Source organism: Tigriopus californicus, chromosome 10 (assembly GCF_007210705.1).
Source record: "Tigriopus californicus strain San Diego chromosome 10, Tcal_SD_v2.1, whole genome shotgun sequence".
NCBI lineage: Eukaryota > Metazoa > Arthropoda > Copepoda > Harpacticoida > Harpacticidae > Tigriopus > Tigriopus californicus.
The window spans coordinates 14,024,146-14,046,613 of NC_081449.1; the positions used below are offsets into that span (position 1 = coordinate 14,024,146).

The window sequence follows — 22,468 nt, forward strand, 5'->3', positions numbered from 1 at the left end:
ACGATGTCAAAAGCTGATGTAGCTGACCAAGAACAGGCCCAGATTCGAATTTTATGTATTGTTTACTACATAACTTTGAGCATGAGTTCCCTAAGCCCGCCTACGGGTCTCTTTCGCAATAGTAAAAAGATTCCGCGTTGCTAGAGGTTCTATATAATACTCTATCAAAAGGATAACCTATTTGCCACTGATTTATAGAAGTTACATAGAAAAGAAATGTGGAACAGAAGCGATTTTTGACAAGTATCAGAAAGAAAACATCATTTGTCATTCTGTGATTCAAAACCAACTAGAAACTTGAATATAATTCACGAGGTAAATGTCAGGGAGGAAATGAATACAACCGTTGCATCAGTCGAATTGGTAGTCAAATTCATATTCAATATATGAGCAACTCTGTGAGTTGAAAAAAACTTGTGCCAGTGGATTTATGTCCATTCTCCAAGATCACAATCTGGCCTTGAATTCTATTGACGCACAATATCCCGCTAGTATAATTTGTGCCATGAATATAAGGATACTCTCCACACAAGTTGTATTTGGAGGCATTCAAAAGTTTTTTCTGAGGTGGCACCTCGTTCCCAATCCACACTTTTATGAACCGACCTCTATCACCACAACAGTCTCGACGACCAAGAAAGAGAAGACGACTCACAAAAAACCTTGCACCCAAATCCACAGCAAACCAATGCTTACTTAAGGTAGAGTCGTCAGCACTATTCCAAAAATTCATATCAATAACTCCATCAACCACACCAGGGCCTTGATCGAACCGTTCGATCGCAGAACAAGGATAAGTTACTTTATTGAGCGCCAGATTGTCGCCCAGATACTGGCAATAGAAATGAGATTTGATAGTGGAGCTGGGAACGGACTCATAGGTTTTGTTAACTGGATTCACCACGAAAAATCGCTCGTTCCAAGTGGTATATTTGGGATAGGATGAGGCAGCATTTTTGGTTTCAACTCGTCCTGTTTGCCAAACCAGATGTGTTTGATTAAGGGTCTGTTCTCGAACTAAAGAGATAAACCGAGTTGAGATAGAGTCACCCACCAAAGTACTCATACTTTCAATGAGGTCGTTCGAATCTTCAACTGGCAAAGTTCCTCCATGGCTCAAACATTCTAGTTGAGCGTCTTCAATGCCCATGGATACATTAACGAGCATTAGAAACAACACTTTCGTGCGAAGGTAGAAAAAAACGTTAAATCCGGCCGAGGCAGCTTTTGCAGCTACATTTGATACTGAAGCCTTCCGGAAGCGGTAGAAGACCAACTTTTCCGAAGTTGGTTCAATTATATCCACAATATCCCAATATCCATTTCGTGAATACGAGAATGGACTATGGTTAAGAATTAGTTCACAATTATTGTTTTCTGCATTTGTCAGAAATCGGTCCCCTCGGCAATTCTGGTTGACTGCACACATGGAATGGCAGACCAATTTAGAGGACACTGTTATGGCCTTTGAAGCTTGAACATCCTCAAACAATGTTAGGCAAAATAGGGCACCGCAAAGGAACCGTTGATTTTTAGGCATTTTAGACGGAGGGAGAGCGACAAATGGTTTGATAAAACTGTGTTTTCCAGATTCCTACTATCAATTGCTTTGCATGATGACAAATTAAAAAATGCAGCAAGGGATTCAAAAAGTGCACATCGTTTACTATTTTCTACCTGAATGGCAATTCCAAACAGGGTTGCTAAGAAAACCTTTAACGAAGGAATTGTCATGATACGGCGCGGAGACTAAATTACTTTTGAGGGCCAAATAATGACTAAGAAGTTTTTTAACTCACCAAATAATTTATTTTCACACACCACTAAATAATTTATTTTCACACACCACCAAATAATTTCATTACTTCAAAATCTGTGGAATCAAAAGGCCCTGAAGTTGTTTCCCAACTTGGACCCCTAAATTTGCTGTTTTGCCTGTAAAGTATTGAAATTCTATTTGAATTTTTAGGAAAAGCTTCAGTGTTTGCTAAGAAGGCAAGCAGTAATCATGTGGGGATTAGAAAATAGCTAGTGTATTGCAACAAACAAAAAAGATTGAGACGATGCGGAATTCAGGATTTAAAGGAGGTGCAAAGGGTGTCCTTTACAATACATCTTAAAAAGTATCTATGAGCTTTTTCCTCAACCATAATTCCGAATTAATTGAAGTGAATGTCAAGGTTTATACTTTTGAGCCCTCTAATCCATTCCCCCATACACACACATGCATCAATATTAGAGGTTCTGAGAAAAAAATTAGGCTGACAAGAACCTTAAAAAAATAAAATTAATTTAGAATAAAAAAATTAATCCTCCGAGCCCTTGACTCATGATTCTTGAGGTAGTGATCCTCTGAGAACGTAAAATCATGTGCCGACGGTGGAAGCATTTTTATGCTAGAAGAGGACCCATTTCGAATTTCTTTCTTGGTTCAACAATTCGTGTTTGTATGTTACGATAACCAATGGACAATGCAAAAGTGAAGTGGGTGCAATAACTGTTTTATCAACGTATCAATTCTCGAGAAACATAAGAAAATGAAAGCACAAGCAAAGTTCCCTAAATCAAGCAACAATGAATTAAGAAACGAATGCAATTCATAAAATAGCGTCATAAAATATCAGAAGTACCATTGTAATTCTTGAAAATACTCATGAAGCAAAGTGATAGCCTCAACACTGAGGAAAAGTTTGCCCGAATACCAGGATCTTAAGAGTGAAGTTCATTGGTACAAAAGCTATAGGAATAACCCTGGGAAAAAATGATAAGAGCTCAGATGTACATAATAGGCTACATCAAAAATACAATAAGAAAACACATTCAAACACGTAATTACTACTTCCTAAGAGTAACCCTTATTCAAATAGATATTGTGTCAACTGTTACAAAATGTAGGCTCATAAATGCATTTAAATTGAGGTCCTTTGTATTATTTACCAAAAACTAATTATTTTGTATATAATTTACTTGTAAAGTCCATCGTTTCAAAGTTATGTTGTCAAAAGCTGATGCAGCTGACCAAGAACAGGCCGAAGATTCGAATTTTATTTATTGTTTACTTGATAACTTGAACCATGAGTTCCCTAAGCCTAGGTTTAGGTTCAAATTTGACCCATTTAATCTTATCAACAAGATCTTGTGATCGTTTTTCCATTCATTGTTGCTTGATTTAGGGAACTTTGCTTGTGCTTTCATTTTTTAGTTTCCCGAAAATTTATACCTTGATAAACCAGTTATTGCACCCACTTCAATTGTACTTCACTAAGTGCAACCATCCACTTTTCGATCATCTTACGGTTAAGTTTGGGTGTTGAATAAACTTGTGCCTGGTCATTTAGCTTAACAGTCACTGATGGTTGTGTTTGCAGAATGTTTGTCCACCTCCTTGGAAGCAGTTTTGGCCAAAGGAAAGCCTTTGGTGGAGTCCACTCAACGCCAAGGATATCAAGTGGAACTTTGAACTTCAACCAGTGCCGTAAAAAATCCCGTAAAATTACTTTAGTAATTGGTTGGCGTTGAATTGGGGCCTTTCCGTACAAGTTTTTGACTCCTTGAAGCAGACATTGAATTGATTGATTTTCAAGTGGATCGCTAAACCCGTGAAACTTGTGGACAGCTCCTACGGCGGCTGAGGCCAATACAACAAGGGACATGGTTTCCTTGGTTGTGGCATGGTCAGGTAGGTAGTACTCCACAGTTTGACCGTTAGCAGGTAAATCTATCACCATAGGCAAGGAACACCAGGATTGGAATGATTGAAAAGCGCAAGATTAAATCGATCAGGTGGATAGTTGTTTGGAATACAGCCTAAGTGACAGAGTTTTTTCTGCGGCTGATTTCATTGAAGAGGGGGAGAGTGAAGAATGGACGTGGAAGTTGAAAAATGAAGTTGGCTGGCGAGACAATAAACGGAAACGTGCAGGCTGTGATTTATACACTTTGTTTCGCGAATGAGCCGTCCAAGCTTTCCGGTCCACAGCATAGTTGCCTAAAACGATGAAGTGCAAGAATCACATCCACCAGTTGAGCATGCGTCTTGATGCAGTCAACTACGAAGTGGGGCAGCCGTATTCCCGCCAAACTCCAACGCCAATGTAGCAAAGGGGGTAAATCCGGAAAAGTTTGGGCTGATGACGTTGATGCATTTGCGGTAATACGGGTGGAAAGTGGTACCCCGCGTGAATACATTGTTAAAATGAACTCCGTCTGCACAAACAATCAACCAGCCGGACATTGTTCTCCAGAAGGGTAAGATCAGAACCCCGCTTGCTCGATCATTGATTATTTTGTAAATAGTTGATCCTATCTCGGATACGGGAGGATGAGCAAAGCAAAGCCCTAAGTCGGACCAGGGGTGAGAAAATGCATCTCGGAATTGGGCAAGGTCGGATGCTAGGATAAACGCAAAATGCGGTGTTCGAAAGTTAAGGTCGGAAGGAAACAAGTCGAAATCGAAAGTACGAGAGCATATGGTTTGCAAATATTGAAAGGACATTTCGTCTATACCAAAATCATCCCGATCAATGGCTCTGTAGAAATCGTCCGCCAGCTTGATCCGAGGGTCAGCCCTGGGGCGCCAAACTACGTGGCAATTAATGCTGAGCCGTTTTGCTTCTCGGTATATTGTTAGGGCAAGAGTCTGCAAGTTTGCCGACTTCAAGCCTTTCAACATTATTCTTTCGACACTCAAGGAATCTGTCCAATGGACCATAGTTTTGTTGGACAATTGGTTTTTATGGCATGAGAGTATTAACAAAAGGCATTGAGAGCTCTCGCCATGAGCTACTCTGAGATCTTTCTGTAAGAGAGAACTCTTGCACTGCCAGTTTAAACCCGCAACAACCTTCGTCATTAGAATAGGTGACGCCTTGTTGACAAATTATTTTTACCACTGCTACAGCCGAATCAGATTCATCTGATGCAGTTTGTTCTAACGAAGTGGCAAGTTTGTCGTGATCACGTGACATGGCATAACTGTCCAATGACGCAAAATGTTTTGCGAGATACCGCAGCTCGTCGTGCACGTGCTCGATATTGATAATAGCTACTCACGAAACGGCTGAAGCTATGGCTTTGAGCCCGTTTCGCGTCAGCAAGAGCAACTGCGGGCCCGTGGCTAACAGATTAGCTAAACAAGTGCCGTACTCTTGCCGTAGCCAGGTCTCGCACTGGCCAGGAACTCCGCCAAGTCCTTCTTTTGTTGTGGAACGAAAGCTTTTAGTTGGGACGTATCAAGCGCCAGTCCGAGAAAAACTCCACGTTGAGTGGGGGGCCCTAGGCTTTCGACGTTTTTTTCGATCCAGCAAGCACTTGCCCAGGCGTGCCTATGAGAAGCGCACTAGTCGTGTGATTTGCCGAAAACTATTAGATCATCTATATAGATGAAACACGGAATTCCCTTCAGCCGAAGGGAAGCAATGATGGGGTTTTGGAGCTTAGTGAACTCACTGACAAGTGGTGATAACCCCCGAAATGTGATTTGCCAAGGACACTAAAGCAAGGAAACGCCACCTTTTTGTGATCACCAAACCTTTCCCGCCAAGTAAGGCCTAAATTTTTGCCGCTGAAATTTTTGAATGTCAGTTATTGGCATAATTATTGAACAAAATATGTGACTAATATCATTTTCGTAACCATTGATGGTATGTGCTTAAAACCAGGCATTCAGATAAACTTAAAATGACTTTAAACATGTCTTAAAGTACAACAACTGAAAAGTGCTAATTAGGTTTTCTTGATAAAACAAGAATTTGCTCAAAACACAATCAATAAATTCTCTTTTGCCAAAAATATTATTTGTAGAAAATTCTTTCAGACACATCTTGACCAAATTTCAAGTAATTTGACGCATTTGTTATGAAACTATGGTTCTCACTCTAGGAATGGCCCTCAATCCAAAAGTAGACATACTGTAGCTCTGAGCTACGTATTGTTCTTTAAACTCATTTGGATGCTTCATAATCATGAAATAAATTGTTTTAGGAGATATGGCACCTGTTTTATTTGACTATTTTGGTATTTTGGATGCTTTTGCAAGAAAAACAATTTATTGGAGTCCAAAGTGCAAATTGAGATCTAGTCTACTGTACTTTGATATTTCTCTGTGTCCCTTAAATAATGCCTGCCTTTTATGCAAACTTCCTAATAAGTAGAAATTTAAACTCTACAAAAAGATAACTCATTCATTTCTCACCAATGCCTCCTGATGTGTTTTGTCAAATGTGTGGGTTTAGACAAAATTATCACTTGTCCATCCAAGATATTCTAATATGTTAACATTTATATACATGCACTTTTATTGCTTATTCCATACATTTTTTTTTATATTTTGTCAGTGTACATTACCCATCAATTAATAAAATGACGCTTGATGATTTATATCTATGTGTGTTTTTGAGCCAATTTTACGCAATATTTCACCAATTTCAATCGAAAAACAATTTGATTGTTTTTGATTAATTTGATGTTCATTTATTCTTCTGACTTTCAAGATTAATACAGAAATATTTAGTATATGGACGGAGTTGTATATCAAGGAGATCATTATTTAATTAAAAACACCTTAATGTGCTATGCCGTACGGATAATCTTGTTTTATTCATACTGGAGTTCATGTCTTGATTCAACGCAATGGCCTAAGTTGGCGGTGAGGGGAAATCCGTGTCGTTTCCTCTCTATAGAGTCCCTGGATTTGCCAAACATAGAATCTGATTGTCGAGTCAGTCCCTTTTCATGAAAAACCCGAGATGTTTTTGGTGACTTTCGTGGACTTTGATGTGATAGTATCCTGAAAATAAGTCCATAACTCCAAACCAATGACCCTGCTTGATGCTGCCTAAAATGCTCGGAAGGCAGTCTAACTGGACGCTTTTCTTTGCCAGGAACGGATTCAATTGATGCAAAGGATCCGTGATAAGCCTTTTCTTGCGGCCCACTGGGGAAACAACCTGAAGAGGCATGATTAAATAGGGAGGGTCCACCCACCACCTCGCGAATGGCTCCAACTTTCAGATGATTGACGATGCTGTCGTAAACAAATTGAACATTGTCGCGAATTGTTACTAAGAATTCTAGATGGTTTGGGCAGACCTATAAAGGTAGCTTATGACCCTCCTCGAGGAGAGATAAATGCATGGACGACGCTTTCAAATCCCTGCTCCAAAACTGCCGAAATCGGAGCTCGTGAATTCTCCCCTGCACGCGCGGGTCAATATCTCCATCTTTTTCGCCGACAAATAAGTTTGACGACTGCAATAAAAGGGCTGGAAATGCTCCTTGCAAAAGGCCTGGAACGTGACGAAATAATAATAATAATAATTATTATTATTATTATAATTTTGCGCAACCAAAAGGAGTATAAATATGGATAGATAAATAGCAATAATAAACATTTTCCGTTTAATTCTCGGAATAACGAACGGATAAATATAAACATAAAAACACGGGCGGTAATCAACGTCACTTGTGCGGACATGACTCGACCCAATGGTCTGGAACTTTGCACAAAGAACAAGGCCATTTAGCGGTCGGGGCGGATTTAGAAACTGGAGTCACCCCAATACTCGCTTTAGGGAACCCGCCAAAACCAAAATTCCCAAAGCAGCGTTAGTATTGTGATTGGCTGGATGAAAAGAACGGGCACTGGCAGAACGAACTTTGGATATTGAACCAAGGCCTCGAGCCCCTTTAAGAGGGAGACCAGGGATTTTGGCCTGTCCGTCTGATTTCGCGCTCTCTTTCCTAACGTAATCCAGATGTTTCTTAAACTCAGGCTCGAAGTCTGGAGAGCCTTCAAACTTTGAAACAGTCGTGAAACCATCTCGCTCGACTACCTTAGCCATTTTGCGTTCGTGCTGCACAACGTCCAGGCAGCCAGACAGCAGTTTCATTGTAGAGGAGTGCGCTACTTTAGCTTCACTGATCCAGGCTTTAGCTCGGCCCAACTCAATGACCGGCATATCCTCGTGATCGGATAAATCGTAGATCAGGACTTCGACTTGTTCAAAACGCTTTCTTGGAGGATGTCCATCGCTTGCGATAGCTGAAAAGTTAGCCGACTATTGTGCCAACCTACTCGTTGGGTCGGAAAATTGACACTTTTCATATTCCTGGTGCGATCTCGAACAAACTCACGATTGTGAGTAATCGTTTCTGTAACGAAAATAAAAAGAAGGCGGATAGTCACTGGACTAGACTGCATTCGTAACGGACGAAAAGAAAAAGAAGGCGGTTAGTCACTGGACTAGACGGCATTCGCAACGGACGAAAATGATCAAAGTAACTTCAACTTGACAAACAGGCTCAAGACTTGTGAAGGAGCGAAATCCAATGGGATTGGTCTCCCTGTGACTGATGTGACAAGATCGAGCTAGTGCTCGTGAGAAGGGTCAGAGAAAAAACCAGAAAAGAAATAGTGCGGGCATATTGAGATCAAGACGGAGGGAGTGACGACCAACCGAGGCCAAATAGTGCGGGCATATTGAGATCAAGACGGAGGGAGTGACGACCAACCGAGGCCAAGATTTAAGGAATCCCAACCGAGACAAAGCCCGAGATACTCGCTGGTGCGTGATGTCGATTCATGTGATATTTCAGTATTATTTATTACAATTATTATTATGTATTTTTTAAACCTTCCAGATAAATAAAGCAAAAGAAGTTAATCAGGGCCTTTGTTGGGATAAAGCGATTGATAGCCAAGTCAAGCGAAACGATTACAGTCCACGGAAACATTTGGTCCTTCGAACCGGATCGGAGCCATCATCTGAAGAGTGATAAGCGAGGCGCGATAGAATGGCTAGTGACCGGTCGTCATTCACAGAAACCCAGCAAGTGGGTGTGAACCTATCCAAAGAACCGGGAAGTCCGTCTTCGGAGGAGAGTATGCAAGAGAAACTCAAGAGTCTCAAAGCAAGCCGCAGACTGTACAAAGGGAGAGCTACCAGTCTGCGAAAGTCCACGAGAAACCTCAGGATAAAAAATGCAAGCAGAACTCTCATCAGGAGCAATGCAGAGGCCATTCAGGAGTTGCTTTCTGGCCTCAAAGGTCTACACAAACAAATCTTGACAATTGTGGAGAAGTTGGAAAAACCAGAGGAGGGAGAGGAAGCAGAAGATTGGCTACAGAGTGTCTTGACCGACAACCACGAGCTGTTGGATTTGGTGGGCGAGCATCTTTCCAATCGGCAAGACGAAGCTCTTTCCGTGGCCCGGTCAGGAGCAATCTCGGTAGTGGCACCCTCGGAGAGAAACCAAGATTCTGAGAAGGAGAGAGACGTCAATGACAAAGCCGAGGAAATCAGGGAGCGATGGGAAGTGCAAGTGAGCAAGTGGGAGCTTCTCATCTCCCAACTTTCTGCGGCAACCCGACAACAAAGGCTCAAAGAAGAAATCGACAAGATGGTGGAGAAATTGAACGCAATGACCACTACGGTAATGGAGTTGTTTGTCGGGCTTCTGGGCTCGAACTTACTTCAAGAAGGAGAGGAGCTACAGGAAGAGTTTGACCAAATCAAGGCCAGCTATCACAGATGTCAACGACGGGTCGGATCAGCTTTGAAACCTTTGCGAGAGAATGGGATTTGTACCATGGCCAACATGGGCCCAGAGCTCCTGGTGGTAAAACCCAGAGACAAAGTGAAAGGATACCTGGAGAGTTTGACGAAAAGAAGGTACAAGGATTGGATCGACAAAGCCATTGAGACGGGGAACCCAACGCCAGCAGGCACGAGGGGCAAGACCTTAAGGCCGACTATCAAGAGCAACCTGCCAGCGTTTGATGGCGACCCGGTGGATTGGCCGGAGTTCACAGATATTTTTGAGGCCTTGGTTCACACGGCGGCGCTCAAACCCGCGGAGAAGCTAGCCCACTTGAAAGCTTCCTTGGGGAAAACAGCTCGACGACTAGTGGCCCATTGTCGAGGAGAAAGTGGCTATTTGAGGGCCCTAGGCGTCCTAAGGGTGCGCTACGGATGTGAGGAAGAACTCCAGAATTGCTATGAGGACCGCCTCCTTGCCCTGCTCAAGGTACTACCCAAGGACAGTCGGTCCTTCAGTGAGCATGTGGATCAAGTGGTTGCTTTGGCAGCTGGGCTGGAATTGGACGGGGATGGCGCCAAGATGGTTATCAAACAAATGGTTGCCAAACTTCCCCGAGATGAGAGGGAAAGGTGGGAAGACAATGCAAGTGAATTCCATCAGAAAATGCAGCAGCAAGACAAACATGTTCAGAATGTTCAGCTTTACTGGCGGGGGGTGCCGAACCGGCCAGAGCTCAAGGCAAAGTATCATGTGCCCACGCGGCCGACACCTCAGGTAAAAAACAGGATGAGACAGGCGGGCAGCATGGGCAGCATGGGCAGCATCCATTGCTTCTACTGCTATGCGCCATATGCCGAAGTAAAGGACACAAAGTTGAAAAGTGTCCAAAGTTCATGGCTTTGCCCATCCCTGAGAGACGAGAGAAGGTGGGCGCCGGGGGTGTGTGCTTCAACTGCCTTAGGACCGGCCACCAAGCGTGGCTCTGTCGAAAGATTGGTACCTGTCCAGTGACCAATTGTGGAAGGAGACACCACCCTTTGGTTCACAATGAACCATGGGGCAACGAGCGAGAGGCCACAGTGGCCACTGCCCAAAGCACCGCCCAAAGCACCGCCCAAAGCACCACCCGTAGAAGGGTTGCTTTTGGGATGCTCAAGGCTACCATACTGAGCGACCAGGGGAAGAGTGAAGAAGCCTTGGTGTTTGTGGATCCAGGAAGTGATGTGACACTGATCTCAACCAAACTAAGGAAGGCCCTCAACGTGAAGAAGCGGAACCCTGTCCCTGTCCCACTGAGTACCGTAGGTGGGGAGAAGAAGACGGTGAAGATAGCGGAGTATCCCCTCCGGATTAAGAGCCATCTAAATGGTCGGATATATCCCTTGGTAGTAATGGAGATGGAGGGCCAGAAACTTATCAACAAGCTGACAGGGGCCCGGTGGATGGTCTTGAAAGAAGACTATGAACATCTGTGAGATTTGCCCTCGCAAGATGTGGAGGGAGAGCCTGATCTACCTTTGGGTTTGGACCACACCGAATTGTTAGCTCCTCGAGCCGCCAGAACGGGCAAACTAGGCGAGTCGATTGCAGAACTGACTTTGTTAGGCTGGGCGGCCAAGGGGCCTCTCCCGATGACTCTCGCTTCGCACACCATGACTCGTGAAAGCAGGCCGATTGTGAACGTCCACTTCTTGGGGAGAGAGAAGAAGAACGGCAATTGGCTCATCGTTTCTTTGACGGGGAAGTGCTGGGCACTGAAGTCAAACCCAAGACTTTTTGGTCCTGTGAAGATCAAGGAGTCTTAGCACACTTGGAGCGAAATATAACGAAGTTGAAGAACCAACCAGGCTACGTGGTGAAACTTCCTTGGAGACATCAAGTTGGGCAGTCGCAGAGCAACCTGGGCCAGGCGGAGCAGAGGTGGATGCGACTGAAATGGAGATTAGAAAAAGACCCCCTGTACCGAGATCACTATGAAAAAGCCATCGAGAAAATGGTAGTCAAAGGCTTTGCTCGTGAGATTTACACCTATGACCCTATTGAGAGGCCACAACAAGGAGATGCGCGCCTAGAAGAGGGCCAGTTATTCCTCCCTCATCAAGGGGTCTACAAGAATGAGCGAAAAGATAAAGTCAAGGTTGTTTTTGATGCCTCGGCGGAAACAAAGGGCCTCAGCCTGAACAGGGCCCTCTTTTGCGGGCCGAAGCTACAAACAGAGGTCACTCATGTCTTAACAAGATTCCGCGAATTCAGTGTGGCGTTTTGTGCAGACATTGCAGATATGTCTGCCTGTATCCACTTAAATTCCCAAGACGCCAAAAAACATCGATTTATATTTCAAAAGGGAGGAGAAACGCTCATGCATGTCTACGAGATGAACCGACTTACGTTTGGAGATGGTCCTAGTCCTTGTGTTGCTATAGCCACCCTTAGGCAAACGGCGAGAGATTTTGGAGCCAAGGATAGCCAAGCAGTCAAGAGCATAGAAGAGAACTTTTATGTGGATGACTGGCTCAAGTCGACCGTCACCTTAGAAGAAGCCGAGATACTAGCCAAAGATTCTGAAGCAGGGCAATTTTAAATTGACCAAATGGCTGTGCAATTACGATCAGTTCTCACAAATGGAAGCTAACACCAAGAGATATGATACGGTACCTGGAATACTTTGGGACAGTAGGCGTGACATCTTGAGACTCGACGTCATGGAGAGTATGAAACAACTCCCCCCCCCAGATGACCAAACGGGGATTGTTATCCAAGCTCTCTTCTTTGTTCTCTCCTCTGGGGATGCACTCCCCATTTACAGTGAAAGCCAAGATTAAGATGAGTGAGTTGCATCTAATGGGGCTAGATTGGGACCAGAATCTTGAGCACCTTTTGAGGGATTGTACTGCGGAGCAAGCACGACATCTCACAGACACTGTGGGGTGGTGGAGATTGTGGTGCTCCAAAATACCCATTGTGGCGGAAGAGACGTTTGGGAGGTGCCTCTGTACCCACCCTCCCCAAGAATGCGATTTCCAACTACATGTTTTCTGTGTTGCAAGCGAAGAAGCCATGTGCTCTGTGGTATATTTGAGAGTGCAATGGAATAACGACGTCACAAGCAATCTGGTAATGGCCAAGACCAAAGTGGCGCCGAAGTCACCCCAGTCGGTGCCCGGCTGGAGCTCTGTGCTGTTGTGCTAGGGGCGATATTGGCCGATCATCTAAGAGAAGTCTTCAGATTCCCACTATCCAAAAGATTCTTTTGGACAGATTCGGCTTGCACCAGGCAATGGCTGCGAGGAACGGCATGCTTCTACAAAACTTATGTTGCTAATCGTGTGGGCAAAGTTCAATCCTCAGAAGAGTGGAGATGGCTTCCAGGGACCGAGAGTGTCGCAGATTAAGGGACAAGGAGTCAACTCGAAAGCAATGGTCCATTCTTATCTCACCGATGGAAGCATGGACCCTCATTTTTGCTTGGATCAGAGACGTGTTGGCCGGCGGATTTGGAGAAGAACCAGAACATGCAAGAGATCGAGCCGAAGTGGGAGTTTTTGGTGTTTCCAATCCAGACAACGGATCCCTCCAGTTTCTCTCAACTCTGCTGTGGAATGTACGAGTCTTGGAAGTGGATATTCGCACGTTTGGCACGGTGGCGAAGACGCTCCAGACTCAGAGTTCGTGACCCTAACCATCAAGAAAAAGTGCAAGATGTAATTGAGGGCGAGGCTTGGCTTTTGCGGCACGGCCAAAGAGAATCCTACTCCGAGGATATAGCCCTTCTCAAGGGAAAGAAAGTGAAAAAATGGAAGTGCACCTCCATTGGACCCCTCCATCCTTATCTAGACGAGAGAGGGTTGATGAGGGCTGATGGAAGAATCGGAAAGTGTCTACTCCCTTTTGACGCCAAACAACCGATCATTTTGAACTGTCAGAGCCGTCTTGCTCACCTGCTTGCCCAACATTATCATCAGAAACATCATCATGCAGGCGTAGACTACACCTTGGCACAAATGAGGGGACGCTTTTGGGTAACTCGAGGAAGAGAGCTCCGGAAGAAGACAGCCGGCCAGTGCTTCTTCTGCAAGAAAAGGAGCGCAACACCTCTGACCCAAATCATGGCGGAGTTGCCAGAGCGAAGAGTTCGACCGGCCCCTCCCTTTCAGTCCACGTCAGTGGACCTGTTTGGACCGTTCAACGTGCGAGTGTCCAGAAATAAAATTGAGAAGAGATGGGTAGCCCTATACGTAGGCGAGGTAATCCTGCCACCTGGCGGTCATAATTGACCTCAAAGTCAGCTGTTTGTTATGATTTGTTTTTGGGTGGGCAGATTTTGAAGCTCACAACCGTCAGCACGGACATTGTCCCTCGTTTTCAAGACATTTCAGCGGCATCAAACTAGTTGCAGTCAACATACCGTGATGCTAAAACATTGATTGTCCAGAAGAGCATAGGACCGCCAAAACGGACATTTATTTTCGTTTTCGAGATACTTCAGCGACATCCACAGTTTTACTGCTATCAAAAGGAAGGTTTTCATCTCACACACTCGTTCGTGGAGTGAATGAGACACATGAGGACGGAAATCTTTACGTCTTGAAGAACATGCTGTGATGTAAAGACATTGATCTGCCAGATTGGCATATCCAAAGCAATGGAATCGACCCTCAACAAAATTGGAAAGTGGACGACAGTCAATCCCATTGTTAGGCAACACATCCAACACCAACAGGGACATTGGGGTTGTTGGGGCCGTCATGGCCGTCACCCGCTCTTTGAATAAACTGTGACTCTCCAACCAAGGGACTACAATGAAGTGTTATCCAACAAACTGCTTGGCGCATTAAGCACACACTTGTGCATTGACCTTCATTCTGAAAGCCAGGCAAAACAATTGATTCAACTTTTGCTCTGTTGCCAGTCCAAGTGGATCACATGAAGAGTAAGTGGCCCAAAAATAATGGACGGGAAGAAAGAAGAACTAATATCCAATGCTCTTTCCAGCCAAATCTCTGGACAGCCTGAGAGCGGGACGTGATTGGGAAGAAGCCGCCAGAGAAGCCTTTGAACCATCGAGTCTTTGAGCCCCAATGACTGGGTGAAGCAGCAAATGTTGGATTATACATAAACATCTAAAAAGGCATGGACTCCACTCAGCCACAGATTCACGTTTTGGGTGACCTCTAAGGGAGAAAGGACAAAGTAGCAACGCCACTTCAGCCTGCATCATGTCTCAAGGCTGCTTTAGTCTTTGGCAGATCGGCTGGGCTAATAGTTTGGCACTAAGAGATGAAATTGGCTGAAATATTCTATTGGGCCTACTTGCCTTGAGAGCGCGCATTCAGGGCTTCTCTTTTCAAATTAGGAGGCTAATAATTAAAAAACAATGCATACATTTCATTGTAAGGTGATTACAAAATGTCAAGCATTTTCAAGCATATTAGGGTGAAAATTCTTCGATTAGTTTTCATAATCAAATCATGTCCATTTATTGTTTTAAAGTAGTGTTGAAAGTCAAGTTGGCTTTGAATAACAAATCCGTTTGAACCCTCATTGTGCTCGAGTCAAGAAGTGGCCATAACTGCAAAAGAATTCTTGAAGTGTTTTCTACAAGATCGAGTTTCCCATCAGCTTTCACCAGAAAAGCTCAGTCAGTTATTCAGTAGTGGTGATGTGACATTGTGGCCCAATATGAACTTCTCTCTACAACTGCCCATGAAACAAATGATAGAAAAATGGCCACTAAACCACACCAACATTTCTGCAGGGTGTTCAGTCAAATTATCCTGATGTAGTGTCCCTTGGGAAATTCTTAGAGCAAGAACCGAAATCATGAGGCAAGAAAAAGTGACCAATGGCATTTGTGGTACTCAATGGTTTGAACCCTTATTTAGTCCTAATGAAGTGCCTGAAACATGTACATTTCTCTTGGTTTTGACTAAAATTTCCGTTTATCGTTGCATGGGCAATATAAAAAAGTTATGTGAACCCAAAGCAAAAAAAAACAAAGTGTTTGGAATTCCTTCAAAATTAGTTATCTTTGTTGGAAATTATGCAAGGGCTACCATAATCCAACTATTTGAAACTTCTCAAAATATAATGATGAAGCCGAGTCTTGGGTTGTAGCAAAATCACCCTAATATCTGTTAAGAAATCCACCTAATAGCTATTTATCAGAAGTTAATTTTGTTGCCTTTCCCTACCCTAACAGGTTTTCTGACGTAAACCATCTGTCTTCTTTATGACTTGTTCTGAAGGATACACAACCACATTCTTGTATGCAAGTCACTTTTCACAACTCACTGAGGTATCCCAAAAGTGAATGTTGAAAACCAGAATCATTAAGAATGGGACCTCAAATGCCTTGACTATCCAAATCAACTTTATCAATGAGACAAAAAATATCTTTCAATAAAACTTTTGAAGCAGATTTTACGAGCATTTTGAAGTTTAAGTACTAAGTGCAAGTTAAGTTCTGCAATTAAACTTTTGGGAGAGCAGTGACTAAATTGAAGTTATTCAATTTTCAATCATTAAGTTGCTCCTAGGACCTCTCAACTGGCCTGAAAGATTTATCGTCTTGTATCTAATAAGACATATCAGTGGATATAAAGGACAATCAGGCTTAATAATGTTTGTTTCGGACAAATGCAACAAGGAGGTAAGAGGTCCTTGCGAATCCCAATGAACATGAATTTTCCAAGCACAAATCTTATGATTTTATCAAGAAAGCCCTTGAGACAATTAAGCAAATGCTCATTTCTGGTATTCCATGTTGCATTAGTGAGAAATTTCTCAGCATTTAACAACTGTGATCAAAACAGGAGTCAGATTGAAGAAGCTTTTTGCATTTTGTTTAAATGCTCTTAAACCTCATTTTTCATAAAATGAACAACTACATAATACCTTCTCAGCCCTAACTATTCGGTATTTTTTGGATTGTAGGACATAGAATACACCCGTCAGATAATTTTGGTTGGATATTAAAAGGTTCATCACCTTCTTACGAACTTTTTTTTGCTGTTTATCATCCTTGTTCTTCCAATTCAATTCATCATTTGATGATTCTTATTGAATGAGACTTCATCTTGATATTCAGACGATTATTTTCAATTCATTTGCTTATTTTTGGGAAGAGATTGAAAATGGGATTGGTAAATAATATATTAGGCATTGTATGTCACTTTTGCAGTTGTCAATAAGTGCTTGTTCAAACCTACGTATTACATTTGTCGATCTTATAAATGAGGGAGGGATGTTGAGCCAGCCAATACTGGAATTTACAATACCTCCACACTTAGTTATGAAAAAGAACTAATACTAAGAAATTTAAAGACCGAAAATTGGCTGCTTATCTTATCACGTGGTTTTTGTGAGCTTTGACTTTCTTTATCTTGAATGGTAACTTGTTGATTTGAAAGATATCTGGTTGAGCGCTTTTATCCTCAAGCTTCTTCATTTTGACCTTGTTCACTATCATTGACACCAATCACTCTTCACGGGATCCTTCCAAATTGTCAACTGAGTGAAGGTTAAATTAGGTCAAATTAGAACAAAGATTGATACACAAATGACAGCATTTTGATTGATGAGCCATGCAGTGTGTAGGTAACAGCTTGCTTGGAGAGCCACAATTGATTCAAAAGGCAGGTGACGTGCCTGATACCCCCAGTCATGATGAAGTGTTGCCTTACAATTGAATTGACTGTCATCAACCTTTCGTTTTTGTTGAGGGTCAATTCCATAGTGTTGGATGTGCTCATCTGGAGAATCAATGTCTTAGCATCACGGTCTCTTGCGTCTCATTCACTCTATGAATGAGTTTGGCATCAAAAGAGTTTCTTGAAAAAGCTACCATACCTTGTAGATGAAAAACGTCTTTCTGTAGGAGTACAACTAGTTTGATGACGCTGAAATGTCTTGAAAACGAGGGGAAAAGTCCGTTCTGACGGTTGTGAGCTTCAAAATTTGCCCACCCAAAACCAAATCATAACAAACAGCTGACTTTGAGGTCAATTATGGCCGCCAGGTGGCAGGATTACTTCGACTAAGTAGGGGATTTATCTTAGCAGCTAGGACAGCTATTCTTTTCGCAACCTCCTAGGTTGCGTGACGTGCCCTTGTTGGATCTAGTTACGGCTCTATCCTTAGTTTAAAATGGGCTAAAGACATCCAGCCCATAGTTGGAAAATGGTGCAGTCTTGCTCAGTTGGTCAGGGGGCAAATGCGCCATGAGCTGGTCCATCAGAGGACCCCTCAGTCTTTTACAGAGTTCAAATTGAGCGACCAATTGCCTTATTTCCATTGCAGATCCTTCGACGTGGAACCCGAATTCTCGGACCGCTCTGACAGTAACGTGTCGGCCCTGATGATTGATCTTCCGGTGACAATGCTCTAGAATCGACTGTGTGATTGGGTGCTTGCGCGGGACCAGTATTGGATGTTGGTAGTTGTAGGGAAATTCTGACGACCTCCCACTCGGAGTACCCGGAAGGGAATGGAAGGGAGCCAAGGGGACAAATCAGTGGCTTTGGGGCAAAGTTTTCTCTGATGCAAGGTAGCTCAGCTCCAGAGAGAAACACATGGCCTGTGCATCTCGCACCAGCGCTAAAATAGCCTGATCCTGCGCCTGAGTGGGAGAAAGCGTTTCCAAAGTAATAGCCCTCTTTGTCGCTATTGTTGATCTGAAGTGGCAAAGCTTTCAAATAATGCGCGACACCCTCCAAACCACTGTATCCCAACGTCCGTGAGGCAAAAACAGATGATCAAAACGGCCCCAAAGAGGTGCTGCAGCCACCTTCAACACCCTCAAGTTGGCTTCCTCGAATTTGGCAAGCTGATCTGCCTCTTATGGTGGTTCCATGCCCGGAATGACCGGTGTAGATTGCCGGAGGAAGGGTGGCCCTGTCAGCCAACATGTTTTGAGGAGAGAGTGTGGGTCTGAGGGTCTAGATGCCACATCCCCAGGGTTCTGCTCATTTGAAATGTAGTGCCACTGGGAGGCATTGCTTGTATTAAAAATCAGTTCTACTCTTCTGTTCTGGTGACATCCTTTGAGAAACGTCGTTCTCTGTTCCACAGGTAGCCCAGCACTACCAAACTGTCGGTGTAATAGTAGATTTGGTCGGGCTTCTTCTTTAAATTTCATGGAATGCTAACGGCGTCCTGGGCAGCGCAGACCGCCGCGCACAATTCCAGTCGTGGGATTGACCTTGCTTGTCAGTAGCTTAGAACGTAGCGTGTAAGGAATTATGGCTTGGTGACCAACATATATAAGACCTCCAACGACTGTCAGATTAGACCATACACCTTTAAATGAGACCATAGGATCGCCAGAAAAGACAGAACCTAAGAGAGATTGATATTCCGGGTCACTTGCACCAGAATTTCGAATTTCGGACAACATTGGATCCTCGTTGGTAAATGAAGTCACAATGAGACTCTTTGAGCACTCATCGAGGGAATTGTTTTCTTCAGTTGGATCATCGACGGGTCCACGAGATAAGGCATCAGCAAGAAGGTGTTGGCTACCTTTTTGCCATTGAACTCGGAAATCATATTGGGTGAGCTTGGATAGATAATTCTGAAGCCGCACATTCTCTACATTGATCACTGTTTTTTCATTCAAGATAGATAATAAGGGTCGGTGATCAGTGCTCACAACGAAGGAAGGCCCTGCTAGGAAGAGCTGTGATTTCTTGATAGCCCATACAATGGACAAAGCCTCTAGCTCAATCATGGCATATCAACTTTCAGCGTTGGTTAGGAATCTTGATCCGCACTGGATCAAGCGCAGGATTCCATTGACAGGTTTCTGTACTAGTGCGAAAACAAGGCTCCTGCGTGAGGCATCAGGGTACACCAAAGTGTTGAGATTGGGATTGAATTGAGCCAGGTTTGGAGGAGATACCAAAGCTGTTTTCACGTTTGAGAATGCAATGTCGTGATTGTTGGTCCACTGAAATGGAGTGTTTGCCTTCAAAAGGTCTCTCAGGGGTGAGGCAGCATTAGCAATTGTAGATGAGAATGAGCCAAGCATGAGTCAAATGTTGTAAACATTTTGTCTGATGTCCAGTACTCACTTTTGGTGATGAATGTCATAGATTTGTGGGCACTCCATGTTGGAAAATCATCAGCTAAACACTGCAATGGATGATCCACTACTGGGCCTTGATTGCAAACAGGTTATTGTACTATTTAGTCAACCCAAGCATCGGTTGTCTAACATCCAGGTTTTCGGGATCCATGACGTTGATCACAAAAAGTACTTATTGGACATTGGACAAACTCTTTATAACATAGGGGGTTAACGAGACCGAGGAAACTTCGTAATTCAGTCAATGTTACTGGGGTTGGAAAATTGGCAATGGCTTCACTTTGGAGGGATCAGCAGTGTGAGAGCTAGGTTTTAAAACGTATCCAGTGTAGGTCACTTCAGATTGCGCCCATGAGCATTTGCTTTGGTTGAGCGTGATTCCATGGTTTCGGCATCTTTCCAAGACGGCACGGAGATGAGCAAGGTGTGAAGTCATATCCTTGGAGTAGACCAAAATATCGGCCACGATTTTTGCAACATTAAGTAGGCCTTGCAATGCCAAATCTCCTCTCAACGAGTACGAATCGCCAGTCGCAATGAATCCCATCGGAGATCGCAAATACCGAAATTTTCCACACGGAGTGATAAAAGTTAAGAGATAGCGTGAGTCTTTGGCTAAAAGCATCTGCCAATAACCGGATCGGGCATCCAAAGTGGAGAAAACTGTAGCGTCTGGAGGGATAGAGGTGACTACAGCCAAGGGAGTAGGAATGTGATGAATGAGGCATTCCATTTGCTTGTTCAAGCGGGTAAGGTCCGCACAAATGCAAACAGAACCGTCTTTTTTAGGGCTGAGGCTGTTCCAGGGTTATACCAAGACTTGCATTCTCTCAAACGCTTTCGGCAAAGATTGGCAAAATGACCATTGCGGTGGCAATACAAGCATTATTTAGAGGCAGCAGGGCAACATCCTGATCCATGGCTTATCCCACAGTTGGAACAAGTATTTGGAGTATTTTCCCCTTTTTGTGTATTGCTTGATCTATTTTGGGTTTGCCAAGGTTTCGTGTGTTCAGGATTTTGCTTGTTATTAGGTTTTTGGTCTTTTAGGCCGGCGATAGAGGCATTTATATTGCCTTGAAGAGTATTTGCGTTACTTTCGGCGCTCTCGAGGCCCTGGAGGAACTCAATTGTTTCATTTAGATCACGGGCTGGAGAAGTGCTGAGGACTTTGGATCATAGTTGATCATCCCGCAATCCGCAAATAAGGCACGCCTTGACAAGGGAATCAGGGCTAACATCTCCAACGTATCTAGACTGCCTCTTCAGGCGACCAACAAAGGACGTAATCTTCTCACCAGCTAATTGGCGAGAGGATAGCAAATCAAGCCAATCGACGTTCACGGACCGCCGTGCTCGAAGATGTCTGCAAATAATCATCAAGATCTGATCTACGGAATGTCCTGTGTCCTCTGGGATATCTAGAACATCTAGAACAATGCCCAACATTTCTGGGCTGAAAAAGGTCCAGAGAGTAGACAATTGTTGGTCTTTGGACTGTTCGCAAAGGCCAGCTCAGCTATCTTGGAGAATATGGAGTACAACGAGCTCCAGTCGTCAAAATCTCGAATATCAGCCTCACTATCCAGGACGGGTGGAGGGCAAGCCAAGATCAAAAAGTTGGATTGGATTGTTGAGGAGGCATTATTGTTGAGTTGGATGGTCTAGATTGGATATTTCTTGCTTCTGAAGCCTTAAGTAACCATTGTTGGATAAGTCCGATTTTGTCCGAGGTGCTGGATGAGAGTTCATTGGCTTTCGCCGCAACATTTGGAGAGTCTTCATCATCAACGAAGTATACAGCTTTAATGCATGCGTCGTATTTGTCAAGTGCGTGGGTTGCTTTTGACAATATGTCTTCAATTGTGATTCCCCTTTCATCGGATACGGAAGTATCATCGTGATCGGTTACTTCCTCATATAATGGTAGGGCAGCCTTGAGAGTTTTATGAACATGTAGAGAGAGTCCTTTCACATAACGTTTGACCTCAGCCAAGGATCCAAAGCTATAATCGGTGTCTGACATCATCTTGGATATGATGATGGGACAAGCTAAGAGATAGGTGTGGCATGGGCGGTATATCCAGTTTGGCAATGTTCATGAGGGTCGAGTTGCCAACTGCGCCATGGAAGAAGTCTGAAGGCTAGTCGCTTTTATACTTGAAGACATGAGACATGATGATGAGAACGTGGGTATGTATTTTGTGAATATGTCAAACCGGATTCCCTATCTCTGTATGTTTGATCAGTTGAGGGTATCGATATGCGAGCCAAGGTGTAGAGTCGGGTAAGGGAAGTATGGATATCAGAAGGGATTGAAATGATACTACATCATGGCTCCATGGGTACTGAGGCCAAGCGTTGCTTGGAATATTGATAGAACCAAAGCCTAGTTATGTGTCACAGTCATTCAATTAATGTTGCAAGTCTCCTCTACCCATGCCATCTCATCATGGCTTAAAATATTGGCTTGAAGTGTCTCCATCAAGATATCCTGACGAAAAAGAAATCAGTGTGACGAAAGAACAGATTGATTCATCAACGAAATATGAGCGGCATCCGAAATTGCACCCATCACACTACATATAAGGAGAAAATGAGGTGAAACATTGCTGATACAAAAATATGATATGGATAATGAGTTACTTAGACTCGCTTGTTCTCTACTACGATTTTTGATGCCATTGCAAAGGTGGCCATCTGTTTCCCCCAACGGCAAACTCCCACTGTAGTTTTCCGCCAGTCAATCTCCCCCACAGTGAACTCCCCCAACAGCAAACTCCCCAAGGAGTGAACTCCCCCACAGTGAAATCCCCCAACATGAAACTCCCCAAGGAGTGAACT

General features: G+C 43.6%; 1 protein-coding gene across 1 annotated transcript; it reads left to right on the forward strand.

The window, feature by feature from the left end:
• Positions 1-11,533: 11,533 nt before the first annotated feature.
• LOC131887615 (uncharacterized) lies at positions 11,534-12,121 on the forward strand. The gene has a single exon (XM_059236245.1). The coding sequence runs from the start codon at positions 11,534-11,536 to the stop codon at positions 12,119-12,121; it is 588 nt and encodes a 195-aa protein (XP_059092228.1).
• The last annotated feature ends 10,347 nt before the right edge of the window (positions 12,122-22,468 follow it).

Coding starts and splice junctions, on each gene's coding strand:
- LOC131887615 (XM_059236245.1), top strand. CDS start 11,534: ATGGTAGTCAAAGGCTTTGCTCGTGAGATTTACACCTATGACCCTATT.